Below are 17,307 nucleotides of genomic sequence, written 5' to 3'. Positions count from 1 at the left end.
AACTGACAACCAAAAGGTACGTCCCAGATCATGTAGACTACTTAATGCACTATTTTTTGACGTTTTTCAGTATGAATAGTGCGTTCACACCATAGAATGTCTAAAAACAGGTTCACACTGAAAATTCCAAAAAGAAAACGTGCACATTAAATACCCGGATGATGCACTTAACCGAAAAAAAAAACTAAGTTTTGGAATGTTGGTCACTTCATGCACTCATCTGTCGCAGGTTTAATTTCGTAGCGATTATGAATGACAAAATAACCTTATATAATTCATACACTACACAGATGAGTACATAGTGCATAATGGTGCGTCATTTGGGATGCAGTTATTCTCAACCAAAATGCAACATCTGTCTGACAACATATCCAACGTCAACCTGACGTAATATTGACGTCCTGTTCCTGCTGGGATATTTTCTCTTCCACTGATGAACTTTTACCAAGTTATAGAAAAGCGACAATAATAACATAACATAAAGTGTTTCAGTAACAACCTAACAGTATTCTAATATGGTTATTATTAGTTATTTTTACATATTCATAAGTTTTGGGCCCCTTCTCACCTTTTTACTATGATTTGTACGATTCGTACACAAACCAACTTTCTTTTTAGTCGGTCAGGTCATGGTTCACTACAGATTAGTTTGCACATGACATGAGCAAGATATAATTTGTTAATGCAATCAGTTTGGTTCCGTTAGAAAGGAGACCTGACACGTTCAGATTCAAAATAATCTGCTGGTTCACTGAAGTGGTCACCATTCAGTAGGACCAAATCGAATGCTGTTGTTTTAGTGCTAGTAGAACGATTGGTTCACTAAAAGTCTTTGTTAAAAAACACCATTTGTTAGTACACTATAGGCCTATGTGGATTCCTCGTATTAAACCTAGCTACATTTTCAGATATATAAAATGTGAATAAGTCACATTTTAAAAGCATAAATCTGTTCACTTCTGAGTAACATGGCCTTAAATTTTCAGGACTCCCAAGCTTTAAACACCTGGCCGAGGAGGGACCACATTATTTTTGCAATGCTCTTTCAGAATGTTCCTCTCTAGTGTGCTTTATAAGCACATACATTGTGCGGTTCCCTGCTGTGGAAATGATTGGTTTATACTGTAGTCTTCTACACTTTATGCTTCTCCCTCTCTGAAACGATGCTTCAGTCAGTCCCAGAGGATTCATTCAGCAGTGGGTCATTGAACATGACCGCTGAGCCCTGAATGCTCTACTTAACCTTCTGCTGTTCTGTCATGGATGTAATCACACAAAAACAACATCAGATCGTTTTACATTTAACATTTTTCTCAGTAGCCATGTGTATTTTTAGTGTGTACAGTCACTCGGTGCATTTAACAACATTGGTGATATATTAATGGTGCTTTGGAATAACTGACACAATCCTGTTTTGCATTTTAATAGACGTTAGGTGAAAATGTGTTGCTATTTTGCATTTTATATAGTTAGGCTACATACATTCAAGGGAAATCCAGATCTTATCTTATTCTCTATTAGCATTTAAACTGAACTGAATTGCAAAAAGAAAGATATACATGATAATGGTGAGGATTTAGATTCATCCCAGCGATTTGAAAATGTAGAATAAATTGAGTATAAAATTAATTAAGATGACTTTAGTGATTCCTTCAGCATCTGTGTTTAGATGGCTTAGTCAGTAGGTGGCGACTCCCCTGACCGAGTCATTTAATCAATAGTGATTCTAATCATTTATTTTTAAACATTGTTTAAAAAAAAAAGAATAATTAGGCTACAATTAAATAATAATTTAAATAAAAATCTTTTTTCATTTAGTCAACACAAAAAATTCTTTTAGAAAAAGAAGTAGCCCCGTATAATTACACAAGTATATACAAAGAGAAAAAATATTATTTAAAATTATTAAAAAAAAATATACCTTTTTGATTTGTCAAAAAAGCCATTTTCTTATTCATAGATTAAATTTCAGGGGCAGAGGGTGTCATCACCTGCTATTACAAGCAGGTTTCAGGATGTTTTGCATATGTAAGTGCAGCATTGTCTAACCAAGAAAAAGGAAGCTGGGTAAATGATAAATGGACACGCAGTGGTATCATAGTGCTGGGGAAAAAAGAAAAAAAAAACAGACTGAAGTCTACCTGTTTTGTGTTACAGTGTAGTGATCACAGCTGGCTGTTTTCTCCTCTCATTATGATAAAGGTATCAAGAGGCTCGCGCCGAGATATTGTGTGGGAAACGGATGGCTTGTTATTCTATTGTGACATGACAGGCTGAATGAACAATAAAAATGGGGGAAGAGGGAGAATTTTTGTCCGAGGGTCTTGATTGGAGGAGAAGGAGCACGCCGTGATTGATTTCAGCGGGAGAGGGCGAGGAAGGAAAGTGGGTTCAGGAGGTGTCTGTAATCAGAGAGACAAAGCCAAACGTACAAGTGCGGGTAAGAAACAGGTTTTGTGCAAGAAAAAGAAACCGCACACCTCCCCTTCCCTTTGTCAGTTGAAATATGCAAACTCTTGATACAGAATACCATACCTCGATCATTCCTGCCAGAACAAGACAGATGGCCTGAATCTTATTTCCACTGCAGTGCTACCTTGTCTTGGCAGCTCATCTGATACTCTGCTATTAGTAATCCCTTACATACTGTGTGTCAAGGTATAATGTACATCACAGGTTTTATCGCATCTTTAATCTGGCAAATTCCCTGGTTTTTAAAACCAAAGACCTGGCGACACTGAATGAAGGCATGGGTTAGTGTGTTGTGGGAGCTTTGAGGAGTGAAATATAATGAGGATCCAGATTACAGGAGACAATAAAGCACAGTGTGATTTGATTGTTATCGAATTGTGGGCGGATTCATGCTCCCAAAGGGACACTGATGGGAAAGAAAAACCTGAAGAAGATATGTATGCATGTGCACGTACTATGCAGATGAGAATTATTCAATTAATATATCGTAATCACAAAAAATGATAAGTCCTAATAATCATAATGCAGATTCAAAGCCATGATGTTCATTCATCATACCAGATCATGCAGATTTTTTTTCTCCTTTTTACAAATATGTAGTGTAGTCAAAGCTGAATATGAATTAGCCAACCAACCTTGTTAATGGTACATTTTTATGCACTAAAAGAAAAATCTAAATATCTATTAACATTTGTCATTTTAGCATGCCTTTACATAGAAAATGCTCAAAGGGATAGTTCACCCAAAAATAAAAATTCTGTTTTCATTTACTCACCCTCATGTTGTTCCGAATCTGTAAATCTGAGTTTCCGTCTTCTGCTGAAGATATTTTGAAGTATGTTGGTAAATAAACAGTTGACGGTAGCCATTGACTTCCATAGTATGGAAAAAAAATACTATTAAAGTCAATGGGGACCATAAACTACTTGGTCACCAGCATTCTTTAAAATATATTCTTTGATGATGAACTTTTTTTTTTTTTTTTTAGCTTTGATAGAAAGAGAGAGAGATAGAGGGGGGAGGGGGGCATGCAAAACGGATAAATGCTGTTTCAGCATTATTTTGGAAGCATAACGTTGTGCAAAAGCCTCACATGGCATCAGAGAAAAGAGGTTACATCTTAGCCAAGATTGTGCATTATACTAAAACAACGGCAGAGGGCAGTGTGGAATAAAACACGATCTCTACACAAACGTTTTAGTGGTAGAACTATTAACGTTTCTTTCTCAAAACATTGAAGTATACATATATACTGAAATAACAGAATCGCCAGAAGACAAAGTTAATCACTCGCGGAAACAGCAAATCCGAGCACAGGTAGTCAAACCCATACTGTTGAATTCCCGTTGAGTTATGACTGACATGACCACTGGGTGGCGCTTTTGTTTCTGCTGCTCCAGGGTTGTGTTCATATTTCCGTCATATGCTTACTCAAGTGACAGATAGTTAAGAAAGAGTCTTTCTCAGGTTTCTGTGTGGAATTTTAGTATAAAAATGTATTTTAAATAATACATATGTAATGGTTTTAATTTTCTTATCTTTAATACTTGATTGGTGCACTTTCTGTCAGCTTAATGTGTATGTAAGACCTTGGATGAATTTCCATAACTTTTCCATATTACTTTTAGATTTTATTAATTGCCATGACCTTTTCAGTAGTTTGTGACTAACAGATTAGGATTTTCTGACTTCTAGCTGACCAAAATTAAAATCACTGTATTGATTATTTCCCTTCACTTTTATAGGGCTAAAAAACACAATTTTAAGATGGGAATATTCTGGGATTGTTTTCAGATTTTTCATGACTGGGTCACTAACCTTGTGTCCTGGAACTCATGCTCTGTTTGAGTACCTCATATTCTGACCTGTTCTTTCAAACCAAACTCAACAGGGTTTTTAGTTTTATTAGAAAAGCTGAAATGTTTCTTGATTGCTTGTCCGAAAAAAACAGTCTGTGCGACCTATTGGATACTAAATTGCAGATATATTCTCCCTGTTGGTTTGTTTTGCTGAAAGTAAAATGAAAGAATGATCTCTGCTGTCACACTCTAATCTTACCCAGTCCAACTCTCTATATCTTTGATATTTTTTGTGAATTATTGATGTTTTATTATTTGAACTGATAATGTAAATGCATTAGTATGTCTAATGGATTTATACACTACTACTGTGTGTTAAGTAGATAAATATAAGCCTCACCAACTGATGATGTAAATGCATAATATATATATATATATAAATATATATATATATATATATATATATATAAAATGGCAAATTACAAAGTTTTGTTTATACTAAGTAGATTAATATTTGGGTTTTATTTATTGATTTTAGTTCTGCTTTTAATAATATTATACCAAAGAAATTGTGTGACAAACTCCTGGGGCTGGGGGTTAAGGAGTCCATATGTAAGTGGATTCTTGACTTTTTAACTGATAGATCTCAAGTGGTTAGGGTTAATAACCTTTTGTCAAAATCAATGTCCACCAGCATTGGCGCCCCCCAGGGATGTGTTCTGTCTCCCCTTTTATACTCTTTTTTTATACCAATCACTGTTTTTCTCATCATGACATCAAGACGATACCACTGTGGTAGGCCTCATTACTAACGATGATGAATCGGCCTACAGAACAGAAGTATCCTTACTGGCTGAGTGGTGCACAATTAACAACTTTTCCATTAACATCTCCAAAACCAAGGAGATGGTTGTTGATTTTAGGAGCAAAAATATTAAGTCGCTCCAACCCCTGGCCATCAAGGACAAAACTGTAGAGTGGGTGGAAAGTTTCAGGTTCCTTGGGACCACCATATACTCCAGTCTTAAATGGAACCTTAATGTCAGCCAGATTGTTAAAAAAGCTCAGCAGCGACTTTTCTTTCTGAGACAAATTAGAAAATTTAAAGTGTCCAAGGCTGGAATGCTCCACTTTTACAGGGCTGTGATAGAGAGCATTCCCACTTTCTCCATCACCGTATGGTGGGGTAGCTGCTCGGCGGAGGATAATTCTACATTGAACAGGGTAGTTAGCACTGCGTCAAGAATAATTGGGTTGGACCTCCCTAAGATCTGTGACATCTATAACATCCGTCTACTCAAAACTGGTCTGAAAATCCTCAAGGATTCATCACACCCTGCTAATTCCCTTTTCATCCCTCTACCATCAGGCAGAATGTTAGGAAGCATAAGATCCAGAACCACCCGTTTTTCTAATAGCACTTACCCGCAGGCTGTGAGGGCTCTCAACTCACAACAACAATCTCTATCTACTTTCCTTTTACAGACACAGCTATGCCCTCCTTCTTCTTAGGGTTACTAAATGCACTAGCACTTTGTCTGATTAGCTTTATTACTAATTATTAGCAGTAATTTAAGTATTTGTTTTCTGTTTAGATTTCATGTTTTTATTGTATAATATGTTATGTTGTACTGTCTTGTGTAAGCCAATTCACCAAAATGAATTCCAGGCGATGTGGGTCGTTCTGGCAAAATAAAAATAAAGACTTGACTTGATAAGTAGATATATATATATAAGCTTTACCCACACTCTTCCATTTTAATAGGGATCATTTATTTATTATGCCACGCATATAGAACTAACACTTCTCAAAAGCAACACAATGCACATACTCATGCTGCACACTGCAGCACAGTGAACAGCTTTAGTTCTTTGCTAAAATACTCTGTGGAGCACCAGAATCACTACAACTCACAAGAAGCTAAACAAAGCTTTCTCACACAACACAGAGACACAATAAAGGACTGATGCTTTTTGGAAAGCAAAGCATAGATGTGGATGGGGACAAGGGCTATCATGGAGAGCAGTATTCTGTGCTATTGACTACAGATCTGGACCTTTGAATTCACTGCGTTTCCATCTAGTCTCCATTCTACAGGAGCTGGCATTGTGTGGCTTTATGTGTGGGAGAGTAAGCACAATGAACACACTAAGACTGAAGACGGGCCGCCACTTCAGATTGGCCTCCTGAAGTTCTTGCCAGCGAAACGAGCCTTGTCTCCAAGCTCCTCCTCAATCCTGCAGACGTCAAACAATGTCAAAATCAATCTTGAAATTTCACTCACTTTAAACAACTTAAGACATGCAGACTGGTACTTAATGTTATATATTATAGATGTAAGGATTAGCAAAAAGAAACTATGCAGGAAAAAGAAATCATGGATCTCTTTAGTCTGTAAATGAACAAGTAATACTGAAGAGTGGAACCATTTAACAGTTTGAGGTTGGTAGGATTTATTTCTTATGCTCACCAGGTCTTCATTTATTTGTAAAAAAAAAATACAGCAGTAAAAAAAAACAATAAAAACATATGTGAAAATTTATTACAATTTATAGTAATTCTTCTATTTGAATATATTTTAAAAAGTAATTTATTCCTGTGATGGCAAAGCCATTACTCCAGTCTTCAGTGTCACATGACCTCTATTGACCAATCAGAATCAACTATTCCAGGCAAAGAGCTTGTATAAAAATGTAATGATGTACAAATGCAAGCGCTCACCTCAGCAGCTGATTGTACTTGGCCAGGCGCTCAGACCGGCAGGGAGCACCAGTCTTGATCTGAGAGAGAGAGAAAAAAAAGACAGTTTACTTTGCAATTCCCTACACAGCATTGGCCAACCTTGGATAAGACGGTGCTTGGCAAGCTTTATACCTGGCCAGTGCAGAGTCCGACCACAAGGTCAGCGATGAAGGTGTCCTCTGTCTCTCCAGAACGATGGCTGACCATCACACCCCATCCATTAGACTGGGCCATCTTACAGCTAAACAAAGGAAGACACATTACATAAAAAAATCACATGAACCTAAACATTAGTTGTAAAAATATCCACATCCACAGTGCAAGACATCAGAAATACTTACGCCTGAAGGGACTCGGTGACGGATCCGATCTGGTTGACTTTGAGCAGCAGGCAGTTGCAGGCCTTGTCAGACACAGCTTTAGCGATGCGCTTGGGGTTGGTCACCGTGAGGTCATCACCCACCACCTGGATGTTAGTGCTGGCAGTGAAGTTGGTCCAGGCCTGCCAGTCATCCTGGTCAAATGGATCCTCAATGGACACCACTGAGGAGCAAAAGATAGAACTTTATTGATTTGAACTGCAGTTAAAGTTCAAATCTATCTGTCTATCGTTTAAATAAAGGATCATCAAATTGCAAAAATGCTAAAGGTGCTAATTTAAATGCTAAATGTAAAATAACTATTATCTATTTGAATATATTTTAAAAAATTAATTTATTCCTGTGATTGCAATGCTGAATTTTCAACAGTCATTACTCCAGACTTCAGTGTCCTTATAATGTTCCTTCTGTAAATCTGGAGAACTGCTGACTGGCCTCTCGGGGGTTAAATAACCCCTGTTAAGACTCTCACCCCCACAGCAGGGTTTCATTCACTGCTGGATCTCTTCAAATACCTCTGCCTATTTTTGGTGATCTAAAGATACCCAAAAGACACGAGGGAAGAACTTGTGTTCGTGTAAACACACTAAGATAAGGAAAACGTGTTTTGGTAACACTTTACAATAAGGTTTAACATCAGTTCCTGCACTAGATTATTATTATTACTAAAATTACTATTAATTAAATTTGTTTCATGTTTATATATCACATAATTTGTCTACATAGATACTCTGACTTCAGATTCGCACTAAGCAGTTGTCACTATAGTAGTGTATCAGACTCTCTCATACAGTGACACTAAAGATCAGGGACACTGACCAGGATAATCCTTGACGAAGCTCTTGTAGAGGTCAGCCAGCTGGTCAGGGCTGATATAACGGCTGGAGTCATCAGGTGATTTGAAGTCCAGGTCGTACTTGCCATCCTTGTAGAACTCAGAGGCGGCCACGTCCATGCCGATCACAATCTTGTCAGTGTAGCCGGCTTTGCCAATGGCATTCTTCAGCAGCTCCAGAGCTGAAAAACATATGTAGTTGATGCATCTTTTTTTTTTTTTTTTTTTTTCATAAGGCTTTTAGGATGAAATGTATAAAGATAAAGTATATGTTTTAAGTTTCACGTACATTTTTTACACTATTAAATCTTACCCTTGCCTTCACTAGTTTGTTTTAATGGTTCTGCAGTCTGACAAATGCAGTTTTAAATATCCAAACATTCAATGCCGAATGTTAACTTCCCAAAAGTATTTCATATCAAATGCCCAAAACATCTGTAATCACTCATAACAAACCATTAATATTTCTCCAGTTTATATTAGCTACAGCCAAATAATCAGTTCAGGCATTGATTTGTACTTTGTTTAAACATAATTGCATCTTGAAAATATATATTTCATGGTGCTATGCTTATTAGACGTAAGCTTTTAACCTACATCAACTAAATTAATTGTAAAAATAACAATATGTGTAAAGAACAGGATAAATATTTAAGACATACACAGAATAAGTAATCCAATTAAATGTGAAGGACTCTACATTATTTTTCTCTGAAATGGACTGATGTTATGGCTATGATTTGCAGGCAACACTAAGGTCATGCGCATTCCCAGAATTCCCCAGAGAGTTGGCCTCAGCTGCAGAACTTCACTAGCTTCAATTCAATTATACCAATGCAGCAGATCTTCAAATGAAAACCATTTGTTGTTTGATTGAAATTAGTTTTGAAGGACTGAGCAAGTTTCGGTAATGATTCATAGTAACTCAAACATTTTGTTGTTCAGTGGTCATGTTTGTAAACCCGCTTATCTATAATCAAGATAACTATAATCTATAACTCCTTTAGTTATCTCAAGTGTTGCCTCTGTATCTTTTACCATATTGTATATTAGCGCTTATCTGTACTTGTTTGCTTACCAGTGGCTAAAAAATAATTTGGTTATAAATGTAAATCATTTCTAAGATCAAACGGATAGTTTACATTTAATTCCCAAAGTATGTTTTCCCGTGAATATGTTTTATATTTATGGTGGAATTACTGTAGTATTTACATTCTTAAAAATCTGCTCCATGAAACTGAGGCAGATCTACATCTAGACCGGTTATCACACAGCTCCTGACTCTCACCTTCTTTGTTCTCAAGGATGTTGGGAGCGAAGCCACCTTCATCGCCAACATTGGTGGCATCTTGGCCGTACTTCTGCTTAATGACATTCTTCAGGTTGTGATAAACTTCAGCACCAATGCGCATGGCCTCTTTGAAGTTGCTAGCACCGACAGGCAGGATCATGAACTCCTGCATGGCCAGCTTGTTTCCAGCGTGGGAGCCGCCGTTGATAACGTTGAAGGCCTTTGAAAACAGACACTCTATTTAAAGTGCGTCATAGTCTGCATCTTTCAGTAATGTTGGTTTATGACATTGGGCATTTATTCCAGACAGAGATGTAGGTAAGTATGCAGCAATTGTGGCTGACTTTAGCTTATAATATTTATAATACATTTTTTAAATAATTTCAACTTGTACTGAGCACACAAATAGTTCTGATGTATTCAATCACATGACTTGTTCAGGGCAAAGGCACATTCCTTTTTAGATGCACATCTAAGAACTGATTTAGTAAATGTGTTTGAATTTTGCTTTATTTACAGAATTTAAAAAATGTATTGCAAAATTTGCATCATATAGGTGGATTGAAACCAGTTAAACATTGTAATGTACATCAGTAAAGACTGATAATTATTCAGGTTATTATTGTGAGCACGTACAGGGACAGGGAGAATGACTTCTGGGTTGCCAGCGAGGTCTGCGATGTGGCGGTAGAGGGGGACGCCCTTCTCTGCAGCACCAGCCTTGCACACGGCCAGGGAAACACCCAGGATGGCATTGGCACCAAACTTTGCTGCGAATTCAAGGGAGCACATTCATTGAAATAATGGATGCATATTTGAGAGTCTTTATAAGCCGGCGTGAAGAGCTGTGAAAAATTACGCTTTCGTACCGTGAATAAATTCTGTTCTGGCAACTCAAGGAATCGTAACTATAACGAAACACTTAATCATATTAATATGCTTACACTTGTTTTCAGTGCCATCCATATCAAGCATCAGCTTATCAATCTTCTCCTGCTCCAAGACGGACACGTTCTGTTTAAGCACAAAAGATAGATTACTGGCAATATCAATCATAACTCAAGGAGTTTGGCATTCACACAAACTTCTTTTAGCATAGAACAAATGCAACTTTACAGCATTCACAGCATTGTGAGATTAGTGGGAGGTTTTTATCTTTATAATTGTCTTTAGAGATGATGAAACGCTATTTTTTTTATTCCAGACGTTAGTTAATATTCACAACAAGACACTTACCACTTATAATCATGGCTCTGAACTTTTCTAATTCTCTCAGATAATCTTTCAGTGCCTCTTTTGTATATTATGAATAACCACAACTCATCGACAGTATACATTATCATGTTAGTCAAAGAACAAATATTCCTACCTGGCTAACCAGTGCAGGTGCAATTGATTTATTGATATGCTCAACAGCTTTTGAGACACCTGCAGGAACACAAGCAGACCATCACTGACCCAGGCCAAGGAGTGGATGAACATGCAGAGCAGACATGACTAGATGATCACAGAGCAGATAGGTGCTTTATTTTCAATGAAAACATCTGTGATCATCTACAAATACCTGCTGGGGTTAGTCAGCAAAGCAAACTCAAAGAAGGCTCATGCTACTTCTGTGCTTTATCAAAAGGGGTTAAGTTCCTCACTTCAGTTAATACACACGCTAATTTACCTGATTACACAAAGCAGGGGCCAAGAACTCATTTACATATTTAACAGCTCTTTTCACCCCTGACAGAGGAGAAAAGATGGCAGAAGAAAGAGAGGATGAGAGGAGAAAAGAAACAGTGCAGTGTAGATGAAACCCTTGAAAAAAAACTGAGGAAATGATGGATGTCACAGAAATTAAGAAATGAAGGTTTAAAAATAAATAAATGCAGTACATTCTTAATTTCATTCAGATTTTTTCTGGATGTTATTATGAAGTATGATATATACCGTATTTTTCGGACTATAAGTCACACCTAAGTATAAGTCGCATCAGTCCATATGTTATACATAATGTTTTCTCTTGGTTCATTTCTCTCGGTTCATGTCAAATTAATTTTGATAAATAAGTTGCATCTGACTATAAGTCGCAGGACCAGCCAAACTATGAAAAAAAGTGCGACTTATAGTCCGGACAATACGGTACTTGAATTATGTATATTTGTAAAACATAACAAATCAAGCATGATACAAAATGAGTTTTCACATTGAAAATGTTATTCTATTTTTATACGCTACTGTTAAAAGGTTTGTGGTCAGTAAGATTTTTTTTAAAGTTTCTGAAAGAAGTCTCCTATGCTTTTTGTTTGATCAATAACACAATAAAACAGTACTGTGAAATATAATTACAATTTAAAAATAATAATAATTTTAAGCAAAGCTGATTTTTCAGCAGCCAGTAGAAATCATTCTAATGTTAATATACCCAAGAAACATTTTTTCAAGATTCTTTGATGAAAAAAAATAAAAAAACAGCATCTTTTGTGACATTGTAAAATGTCTTTACTGTCACCTTTGAATAATCTAATGTGTCCTTGTTGAATAAAAGTAATTAAAAAAAATTATATATATATATCTCTGAAATACAAACCTTTGCCCAGATAACGTGTCTTGTCATTGTCACGGAGTTCAAGGGCTTCATAGATGCCAGTAGAAGCGCCGCTGGGCACTGCAGCTCTGAAGAGACCTGTTGAACAATAAATACATGGAAACCTGTGAATGATTATGGTTATAAATAATGTACAAACAACCCTGCCTAGATTTGCAGAAATCTGTCTGCAGAATTTCCTGCTAGAACCACTGAAGTCACAGCTGGTCTACCATATAAGGAATGGTTGGACACACCTCCTTAATGCAAAAGAGATTACGCAACAGGATCACAAAGAAAAATAAAAAAAAAAGTATCTCATACCACATGTCAGTATATAGTACATAATATCTTTAAAGAAAGAAATAATCGATTGATTAAACAATTGACAAGCATGGTACCTCAAGGAATTTTTTTATCAGCCAAACTCATGTTAAAAAGTGATGTTAAGGGGGTTTCCTCTTGTGATGTAACCTCCTGAGAGAAAGGGACACCCCCTGATTAAGGCTGGCACACATGCACTACAAGATGGCATATTTTGACTCCGATTGTGGCAAATCTGCACATGCATATTCAATCAGCTCAGCATAAGTCGGTTGCCAGAGCGTGAAGTTGAAAACGGATTTAAAGCTTAACCAGAAACACATCAACTCTTACATAATAAGTCTGTACCTAACCAATCATTTCCACCAATCCAAACCTATAAAACAGGCAATAATGCCTTGTTTTGATCTTTGTAACATATCTGTGTTAATACACTGATCCAATCATTTCTATGAATTGCTTTGCAAATCCAATGAATCAAAATCTTAGAAATTGTGCACTAGTTAGAAGTTAAGCTGTATTTTTCCAGTCCTAATACTAATCAAAACACATTCATTAAGCTGCGCTCAAATACACACAGACACATTAGGTTTGGGTGAGTTGTCACCATTTGTTTTCATACATCTGGGACTGAGCGGAAAAGTACAAGAACATCAGCAGAAGATGAATAAACTTTCTACATATTAGTCCCTATAAAAAACCCACATTCATCACCTTCAAAGACGAACCTGGCAAAGTAAGCCAACTCCCTCTCTGTTCAATACAATCTGGCAGAAGAGATATTCTACATATTTGTTCTCTTGCCAGCCTCAATCTTTCAAAATTGTCATTCACTAAACATAATTAAAATTCTGGGCATGTGTTAGAGGGCAAGGCACCACCTTGTGTTACATTTGTGTGTAGGGGAAAGGACAAAAAGCAAGTTACAAAATCAAGTACATGCTTGTAAGCATTGTTGCAAATGATCAAAACATTACTATGAGATCCGATTAGGCAACAAGTCTAAATTCTGTACACCACCATTTCAAAGTTTGTACAGAGTCTGTAAGATTTTTATTTTTATTTTTTTTATGTGGTTCAATTTAAAATAACTGTGTTTTTATTTTATTATATTTTAAATTATTATAAACATGTTTTAAATATTATAATATAGCCTATTTTAAAATATCATTTATTCCTGTGATGGCAGAGCTGAATTTTCAGCAGCCAATAAAACTATTGTGCTGCTTAATACAACTTAATATAATCATAATCATTTTCTTTTGATGAATAGAAAGTAAAAAAAAAAAAAAAACTTTACTCCAACTTTTGATTAATTTAATACTTTATTTCTGAATAAAAGTATTAATTTATTTAAATTATAATAATAAACATAATCAAAAGTAAAAATCTTACTTATCCCAAACTTGAATAGAATTACTTTTTGTGTTCCAAGTGGTATGCATTACTTCAGCTATTTATAACCACCTACCACCTGATACGTCGACTATATGCTATTGGACACCAACATGAGGGCCTGAATAGGCAGAGAGCAGCTCAGAAGCTCACCCATGTGAAAACTGCAACAGCATTTAGACTGTACGCCCCAATAACACCACACACAAGGTCAATTACTGTCGCTTTATATTGATGTTCAACTTCTAATGGACTGCTCTGCGGTTGAAGAGACAGTGCTGATGGACGATGCTTTTTATCTCTAAAATGGACCCATTTTTGTATTTACTGGCACATTGAAAAATGGATTAAGCTTCCTGAAAGAATCATCAGATCAGTATACATATATGTGATTCTTTTTGTTTTAGTATTAAAAATAAAAATCTGAAGTGTTATTAAGTGTTAAATTGTGAATTATTAATACAATTGTTTAGCATCACATACCTTTCTTGGTGTACAGATCAACCTCCACAGTGGGGTTTCCACGGGAGTCAAAGATTTCACGAGCGTGGATCTTCAGGATGGACATGTTGCAGTTTCTGAGCAGAAAAAAAAAAAACTGGAGCTGACAAACATATCAGACAGCCACAAAATAACACTTATGGTTACAGATGTACAATGTATTGGTATCATATCAGTTATTGGTCTATTTATTTATTTATATATCTGCATCGACCAAATATGGAAAATGTAACTGTTAAAGCATATTTACTCTATTTTTACATTTAGATTATATAAAGCCTTAAACACTAATATAACTTTTTCATGAATACATTAGCAAATCTCAATATAAATATGAATTTTTTATTTATAGAGTGGTGATGTATAAACTCGCATCACAGTTTTCAGTATTTTATTGTGAATTAATTCAGACAAAATATAACTTTAGTATTTTTAATGAATTACACTAATTTAAAAATATTTTTTATATAAAAATAGTAATATAGTTATGCTTTATAAGAAATGGAAATATAAATTTAACTTCTAGTCATAGCTAGTCCCACTGAAGGCCTTGTGGTGATTTCCCCATTAGGAAATGACTCAACTATTCCAAACTGAGTCAAAGATCAGGAAGGTTCTACACTTTTTCACATCATTTCATCAGAAGCCACTCTTTATATGATCTGGAGTTTCAGTTAATGCAGTCACCAAAGGACTAACAAGTAAAAAAGTGAGTAACCCACCCCATTCTGACAGTCAACATGAGTAACAGGCACCAGAAGTTGAGAACACACTAACTTTATGACTTATTTAAGTGCCTATTTCCCACTCCAGCCAAGAAAAGCTGAGCCTTTCGGCTGTCAGCACCTGTTCGGCTAAAAATGCAGCTGTACTGAACATTTAAAACATGTAGTGACACTCAAATCCTCTAGCATTATGCTTAAAAAACACATACACTTCATTTGGACCAATGGAAAATCCTGTAGCCTTAAATGTCTGTGGAAACTTCCCACTGGCCACAACACAGTGGGTTGGGTTAACTGAGACAGACAGTAACAAGTGACTGGCCTTCTGTCTGCAGTCCACAGAGAAAATGTTGCGCTAAATTGTAACAGATTTATATCGAGAATTACATTTAAATAAGCTTCAAATTCAAGATTTTAAATATCTGTGATGACCATCAAAAAAGGTGTGGTGATAATAATATATCACACTAATAATTAAATATAATTCTAAAATAAATCTATTGCAACGTTTAAAAGCTACAAAATAAATAATAGTAATGTGTCCAGTTACATATCTTTCCAATCTCATAAATGTTGCAGTGTTGAGATAATAGTAACCGAATACTCCGATTCTAGAGGACGTCATCGCACGAAAGCATCACCTTCATCAGTATTGCATAACTCGCTAGAACATCACGACCCCTGATTTAGCACATCTTATTATTCATGACAAATGTTTTTAACTTTTAAAATATAAAAGCTACAACACACACCCTGCATTCACCTTACCGTTTCTGGTCTAGACGGCGCGAAGTCAAGAGCTGAGCGTGGTGCAGAGAGCAGAGAAGGCAGAAGCTGTTGCTCTGGCGCAGTTAAGTGTAGGGCATCAGGATTCAGGAAGGAAGCAGTCAGCGCGAGAGCGCTTCTCGTGCTGTGATTGGTCAGTCGCGACGCACGCGGTACGCGAATAAGTTTGCATGGCAGAACGCACGTTTTCAACCGGCGAGACTCCGCCTTCGATAGAGATGCGGAAATTATAATTCACTGACTAAAAGCGTTTATTAATTTTAATTCAATGTTGTTAATTACATGCTGTTGACATTATCTGGAACTTTATTAGTGTATCTTGTGTTTAAAGCTTTTTGACTCCAATATTTTCGCGTTTTATGCTGGAAACTGGTGCATTGTGGAGTACGTGCAAAGCATCACCTACTACCAGTGTTGAGTCACAGTGAGTGTGCACACGAGTGAACGGATACTGATTGGACATGGCAGCTTTTATGTCATTCTAAACTCAGTTTACACTGTGATTTATAAAATTATGTACATTCGATTGCACAACTGGCTTCAAAGGGTTTATTGTTATAATATTCAAAAATATGATGACGATCCCTTGTCAAAAATATTTATAGACATATATATTAAGTTACACTTAACTCTTTTTAAATGATACTTAAATTAATTTAATAGATGAGCGCTTTATGTTCCTTTTTATTTTATATAGCTTTTACAGAGTCAATGCGTTAATTTTTATAAAATAGAAAATCACGTTTCTTTAGAAGTGTATTTAGATGGTTATGTTTTATTCTGGGTATTCAATAGCACACAACAATATATGCAAATGGTAACAATATGAAAGCACAAAGATTATTGTACCAAATATATTCTCAATGTCACATCTCTAACGCACACGATGGTCCAAGTGATGCTGTGCGCGTTCTCGTCTGACTATGGCAGCCTCCCTCACTGAATGACCTTGAGCAAGATTACTAGTACGCCATCTGATGGCTGCTCATAGGACTTCCAACATATTTCCTCCAAGTCCTCAGACAAGCAGTAGGCTGTATCGTTCGTGAGCTTCGTGGTTATGAAATACAATGGCGTTATAATTTTATATGCATAAAAAGTTTATTTGTTTGTATTTTTCTTTCCAGAAATATACTGCTATAGAGATTTCCTGACAAAATCTATGCTGTTCAAAAATTTGTTGGTTGTATTTATTTGATTTAAAACACAATAAAACAGTAATTCTGTTAAATATTACTGATGGACAAAATGCCAGATATATTTTTATATACTTTAGAATGCAATTTATTCTTGTGATGGCAATGTTAAATTTTCAGCAACCAGTCTTCAGTGTCACGTGATCCTTCATAAATCATTCTTCTATGTTGTATCGGTGCTTACAAAACATTTATCAAAGTTGTGCAGTGCAATATTAATGGTAAATGCTTAATATTTTGTCAAAAGCGGTGATATCATTTTTTAGGATTCTTTGACAAAGAGAA

The 17,307-nt window shown here is 36.0% G+C and overlaps 1 protein-coding gene across 3 annotated transcripts; it reads right to left on the bottom strand.

Moving 5' to 3' along the window:
- Positions 1-6,026: 6,026 nt before the first annotated feature.
- Positions 6,027-15,962, bottom strand: LOC132118170 (alpha-enolase). 3 transcript variants are annotated; one of them, XM_059527797.1, is made up of 12 exons: positions 15,809-15,962; positions 14,298-14,392; positions 12,099-12,194; positions 11,193-11,251; positions 10,465-10,534; positions 10,157-10,290; positions 9,518-9,740; positions 8,214-8,411; positions 7,356-7,557; positions 7,147-7,255; positions 6,994-7,052; positions 6,027-6,509 (listed from the first exon to the last, which is right to left on the bottom strand). In XM_059527797.1, exons 2-12 carry the CDS (start codon positions 14,380-14,382, stop codon positions 6,446-6,448), a joined length of 1,299 nt encoding a protein of 432 aa, XP_059383780.1. In that variant the 5' UTR covers positions 14,383-14,392; positions 15,809-15,962; the 3' UTR covers positions 6,027-6,445. The 3 variants fall into 3 exon arrangements, with proteins under 3 accessions (XP_059383780.1, XP_059383779.1, XP_059383781.1); XM_059527796.1 differs by lacking the exon at positions 11,193-11,251 and adding an exon at positions 10,890-10,948; XM_059527798.1 differs by lacking the exon at positions 11,193-11,251 and adding an exon at positions 10,890-10,948 and having other exon boundaries at positions 14,298-14,412; positions 15,825-15,902.
- Positions 15,963-17,307: the final 1,345 nt, after the last annotated feature.

The sequence above is a fragment of the Carassius carassius genome, chromosome 37, assembly GCF_963082965.1.
Source record: "Carassius carassius chromosome 37, fCarCar2.1, whole genome shotgun sequence".
In the NCBI taxonomy this organism is placed as follows: domain Eukaryota; kingdom Metazoa; phylum Chordata; class Actinopteri; order Cypriniformes; family Cyprinidae; genus Carassius; species Carassius carassius.
This window is presented reverse-complemented; position numbering and strand designations above follow the sequence as displayed.

Bases quoted from the DNA above. Each gene is read 5' to 3' on its own strand.
- LOC132118170 (XM_059527797.1), bottom strand. From the start codon at position 14,382: ATGTCCATCCTGAAGATCCACGCTCGTGAAATCTTTGACTCCCGTGGA. The intron at 7,256-7,355 runs GTAAGTATTTCT...TCCTTTGTTTAG, and splicing joins GTCACCGAGTCCCTTCAGGC to CTGTAAGATGGCCCAGTCTA. The intron at 6,510-6,993 runs GTGAGCGCTTGC...TGACGTCTGCAG, and splicing joins AAGTACAATCAGCTGCTGAG to GATTGAGGAGGAGCTTGGAG.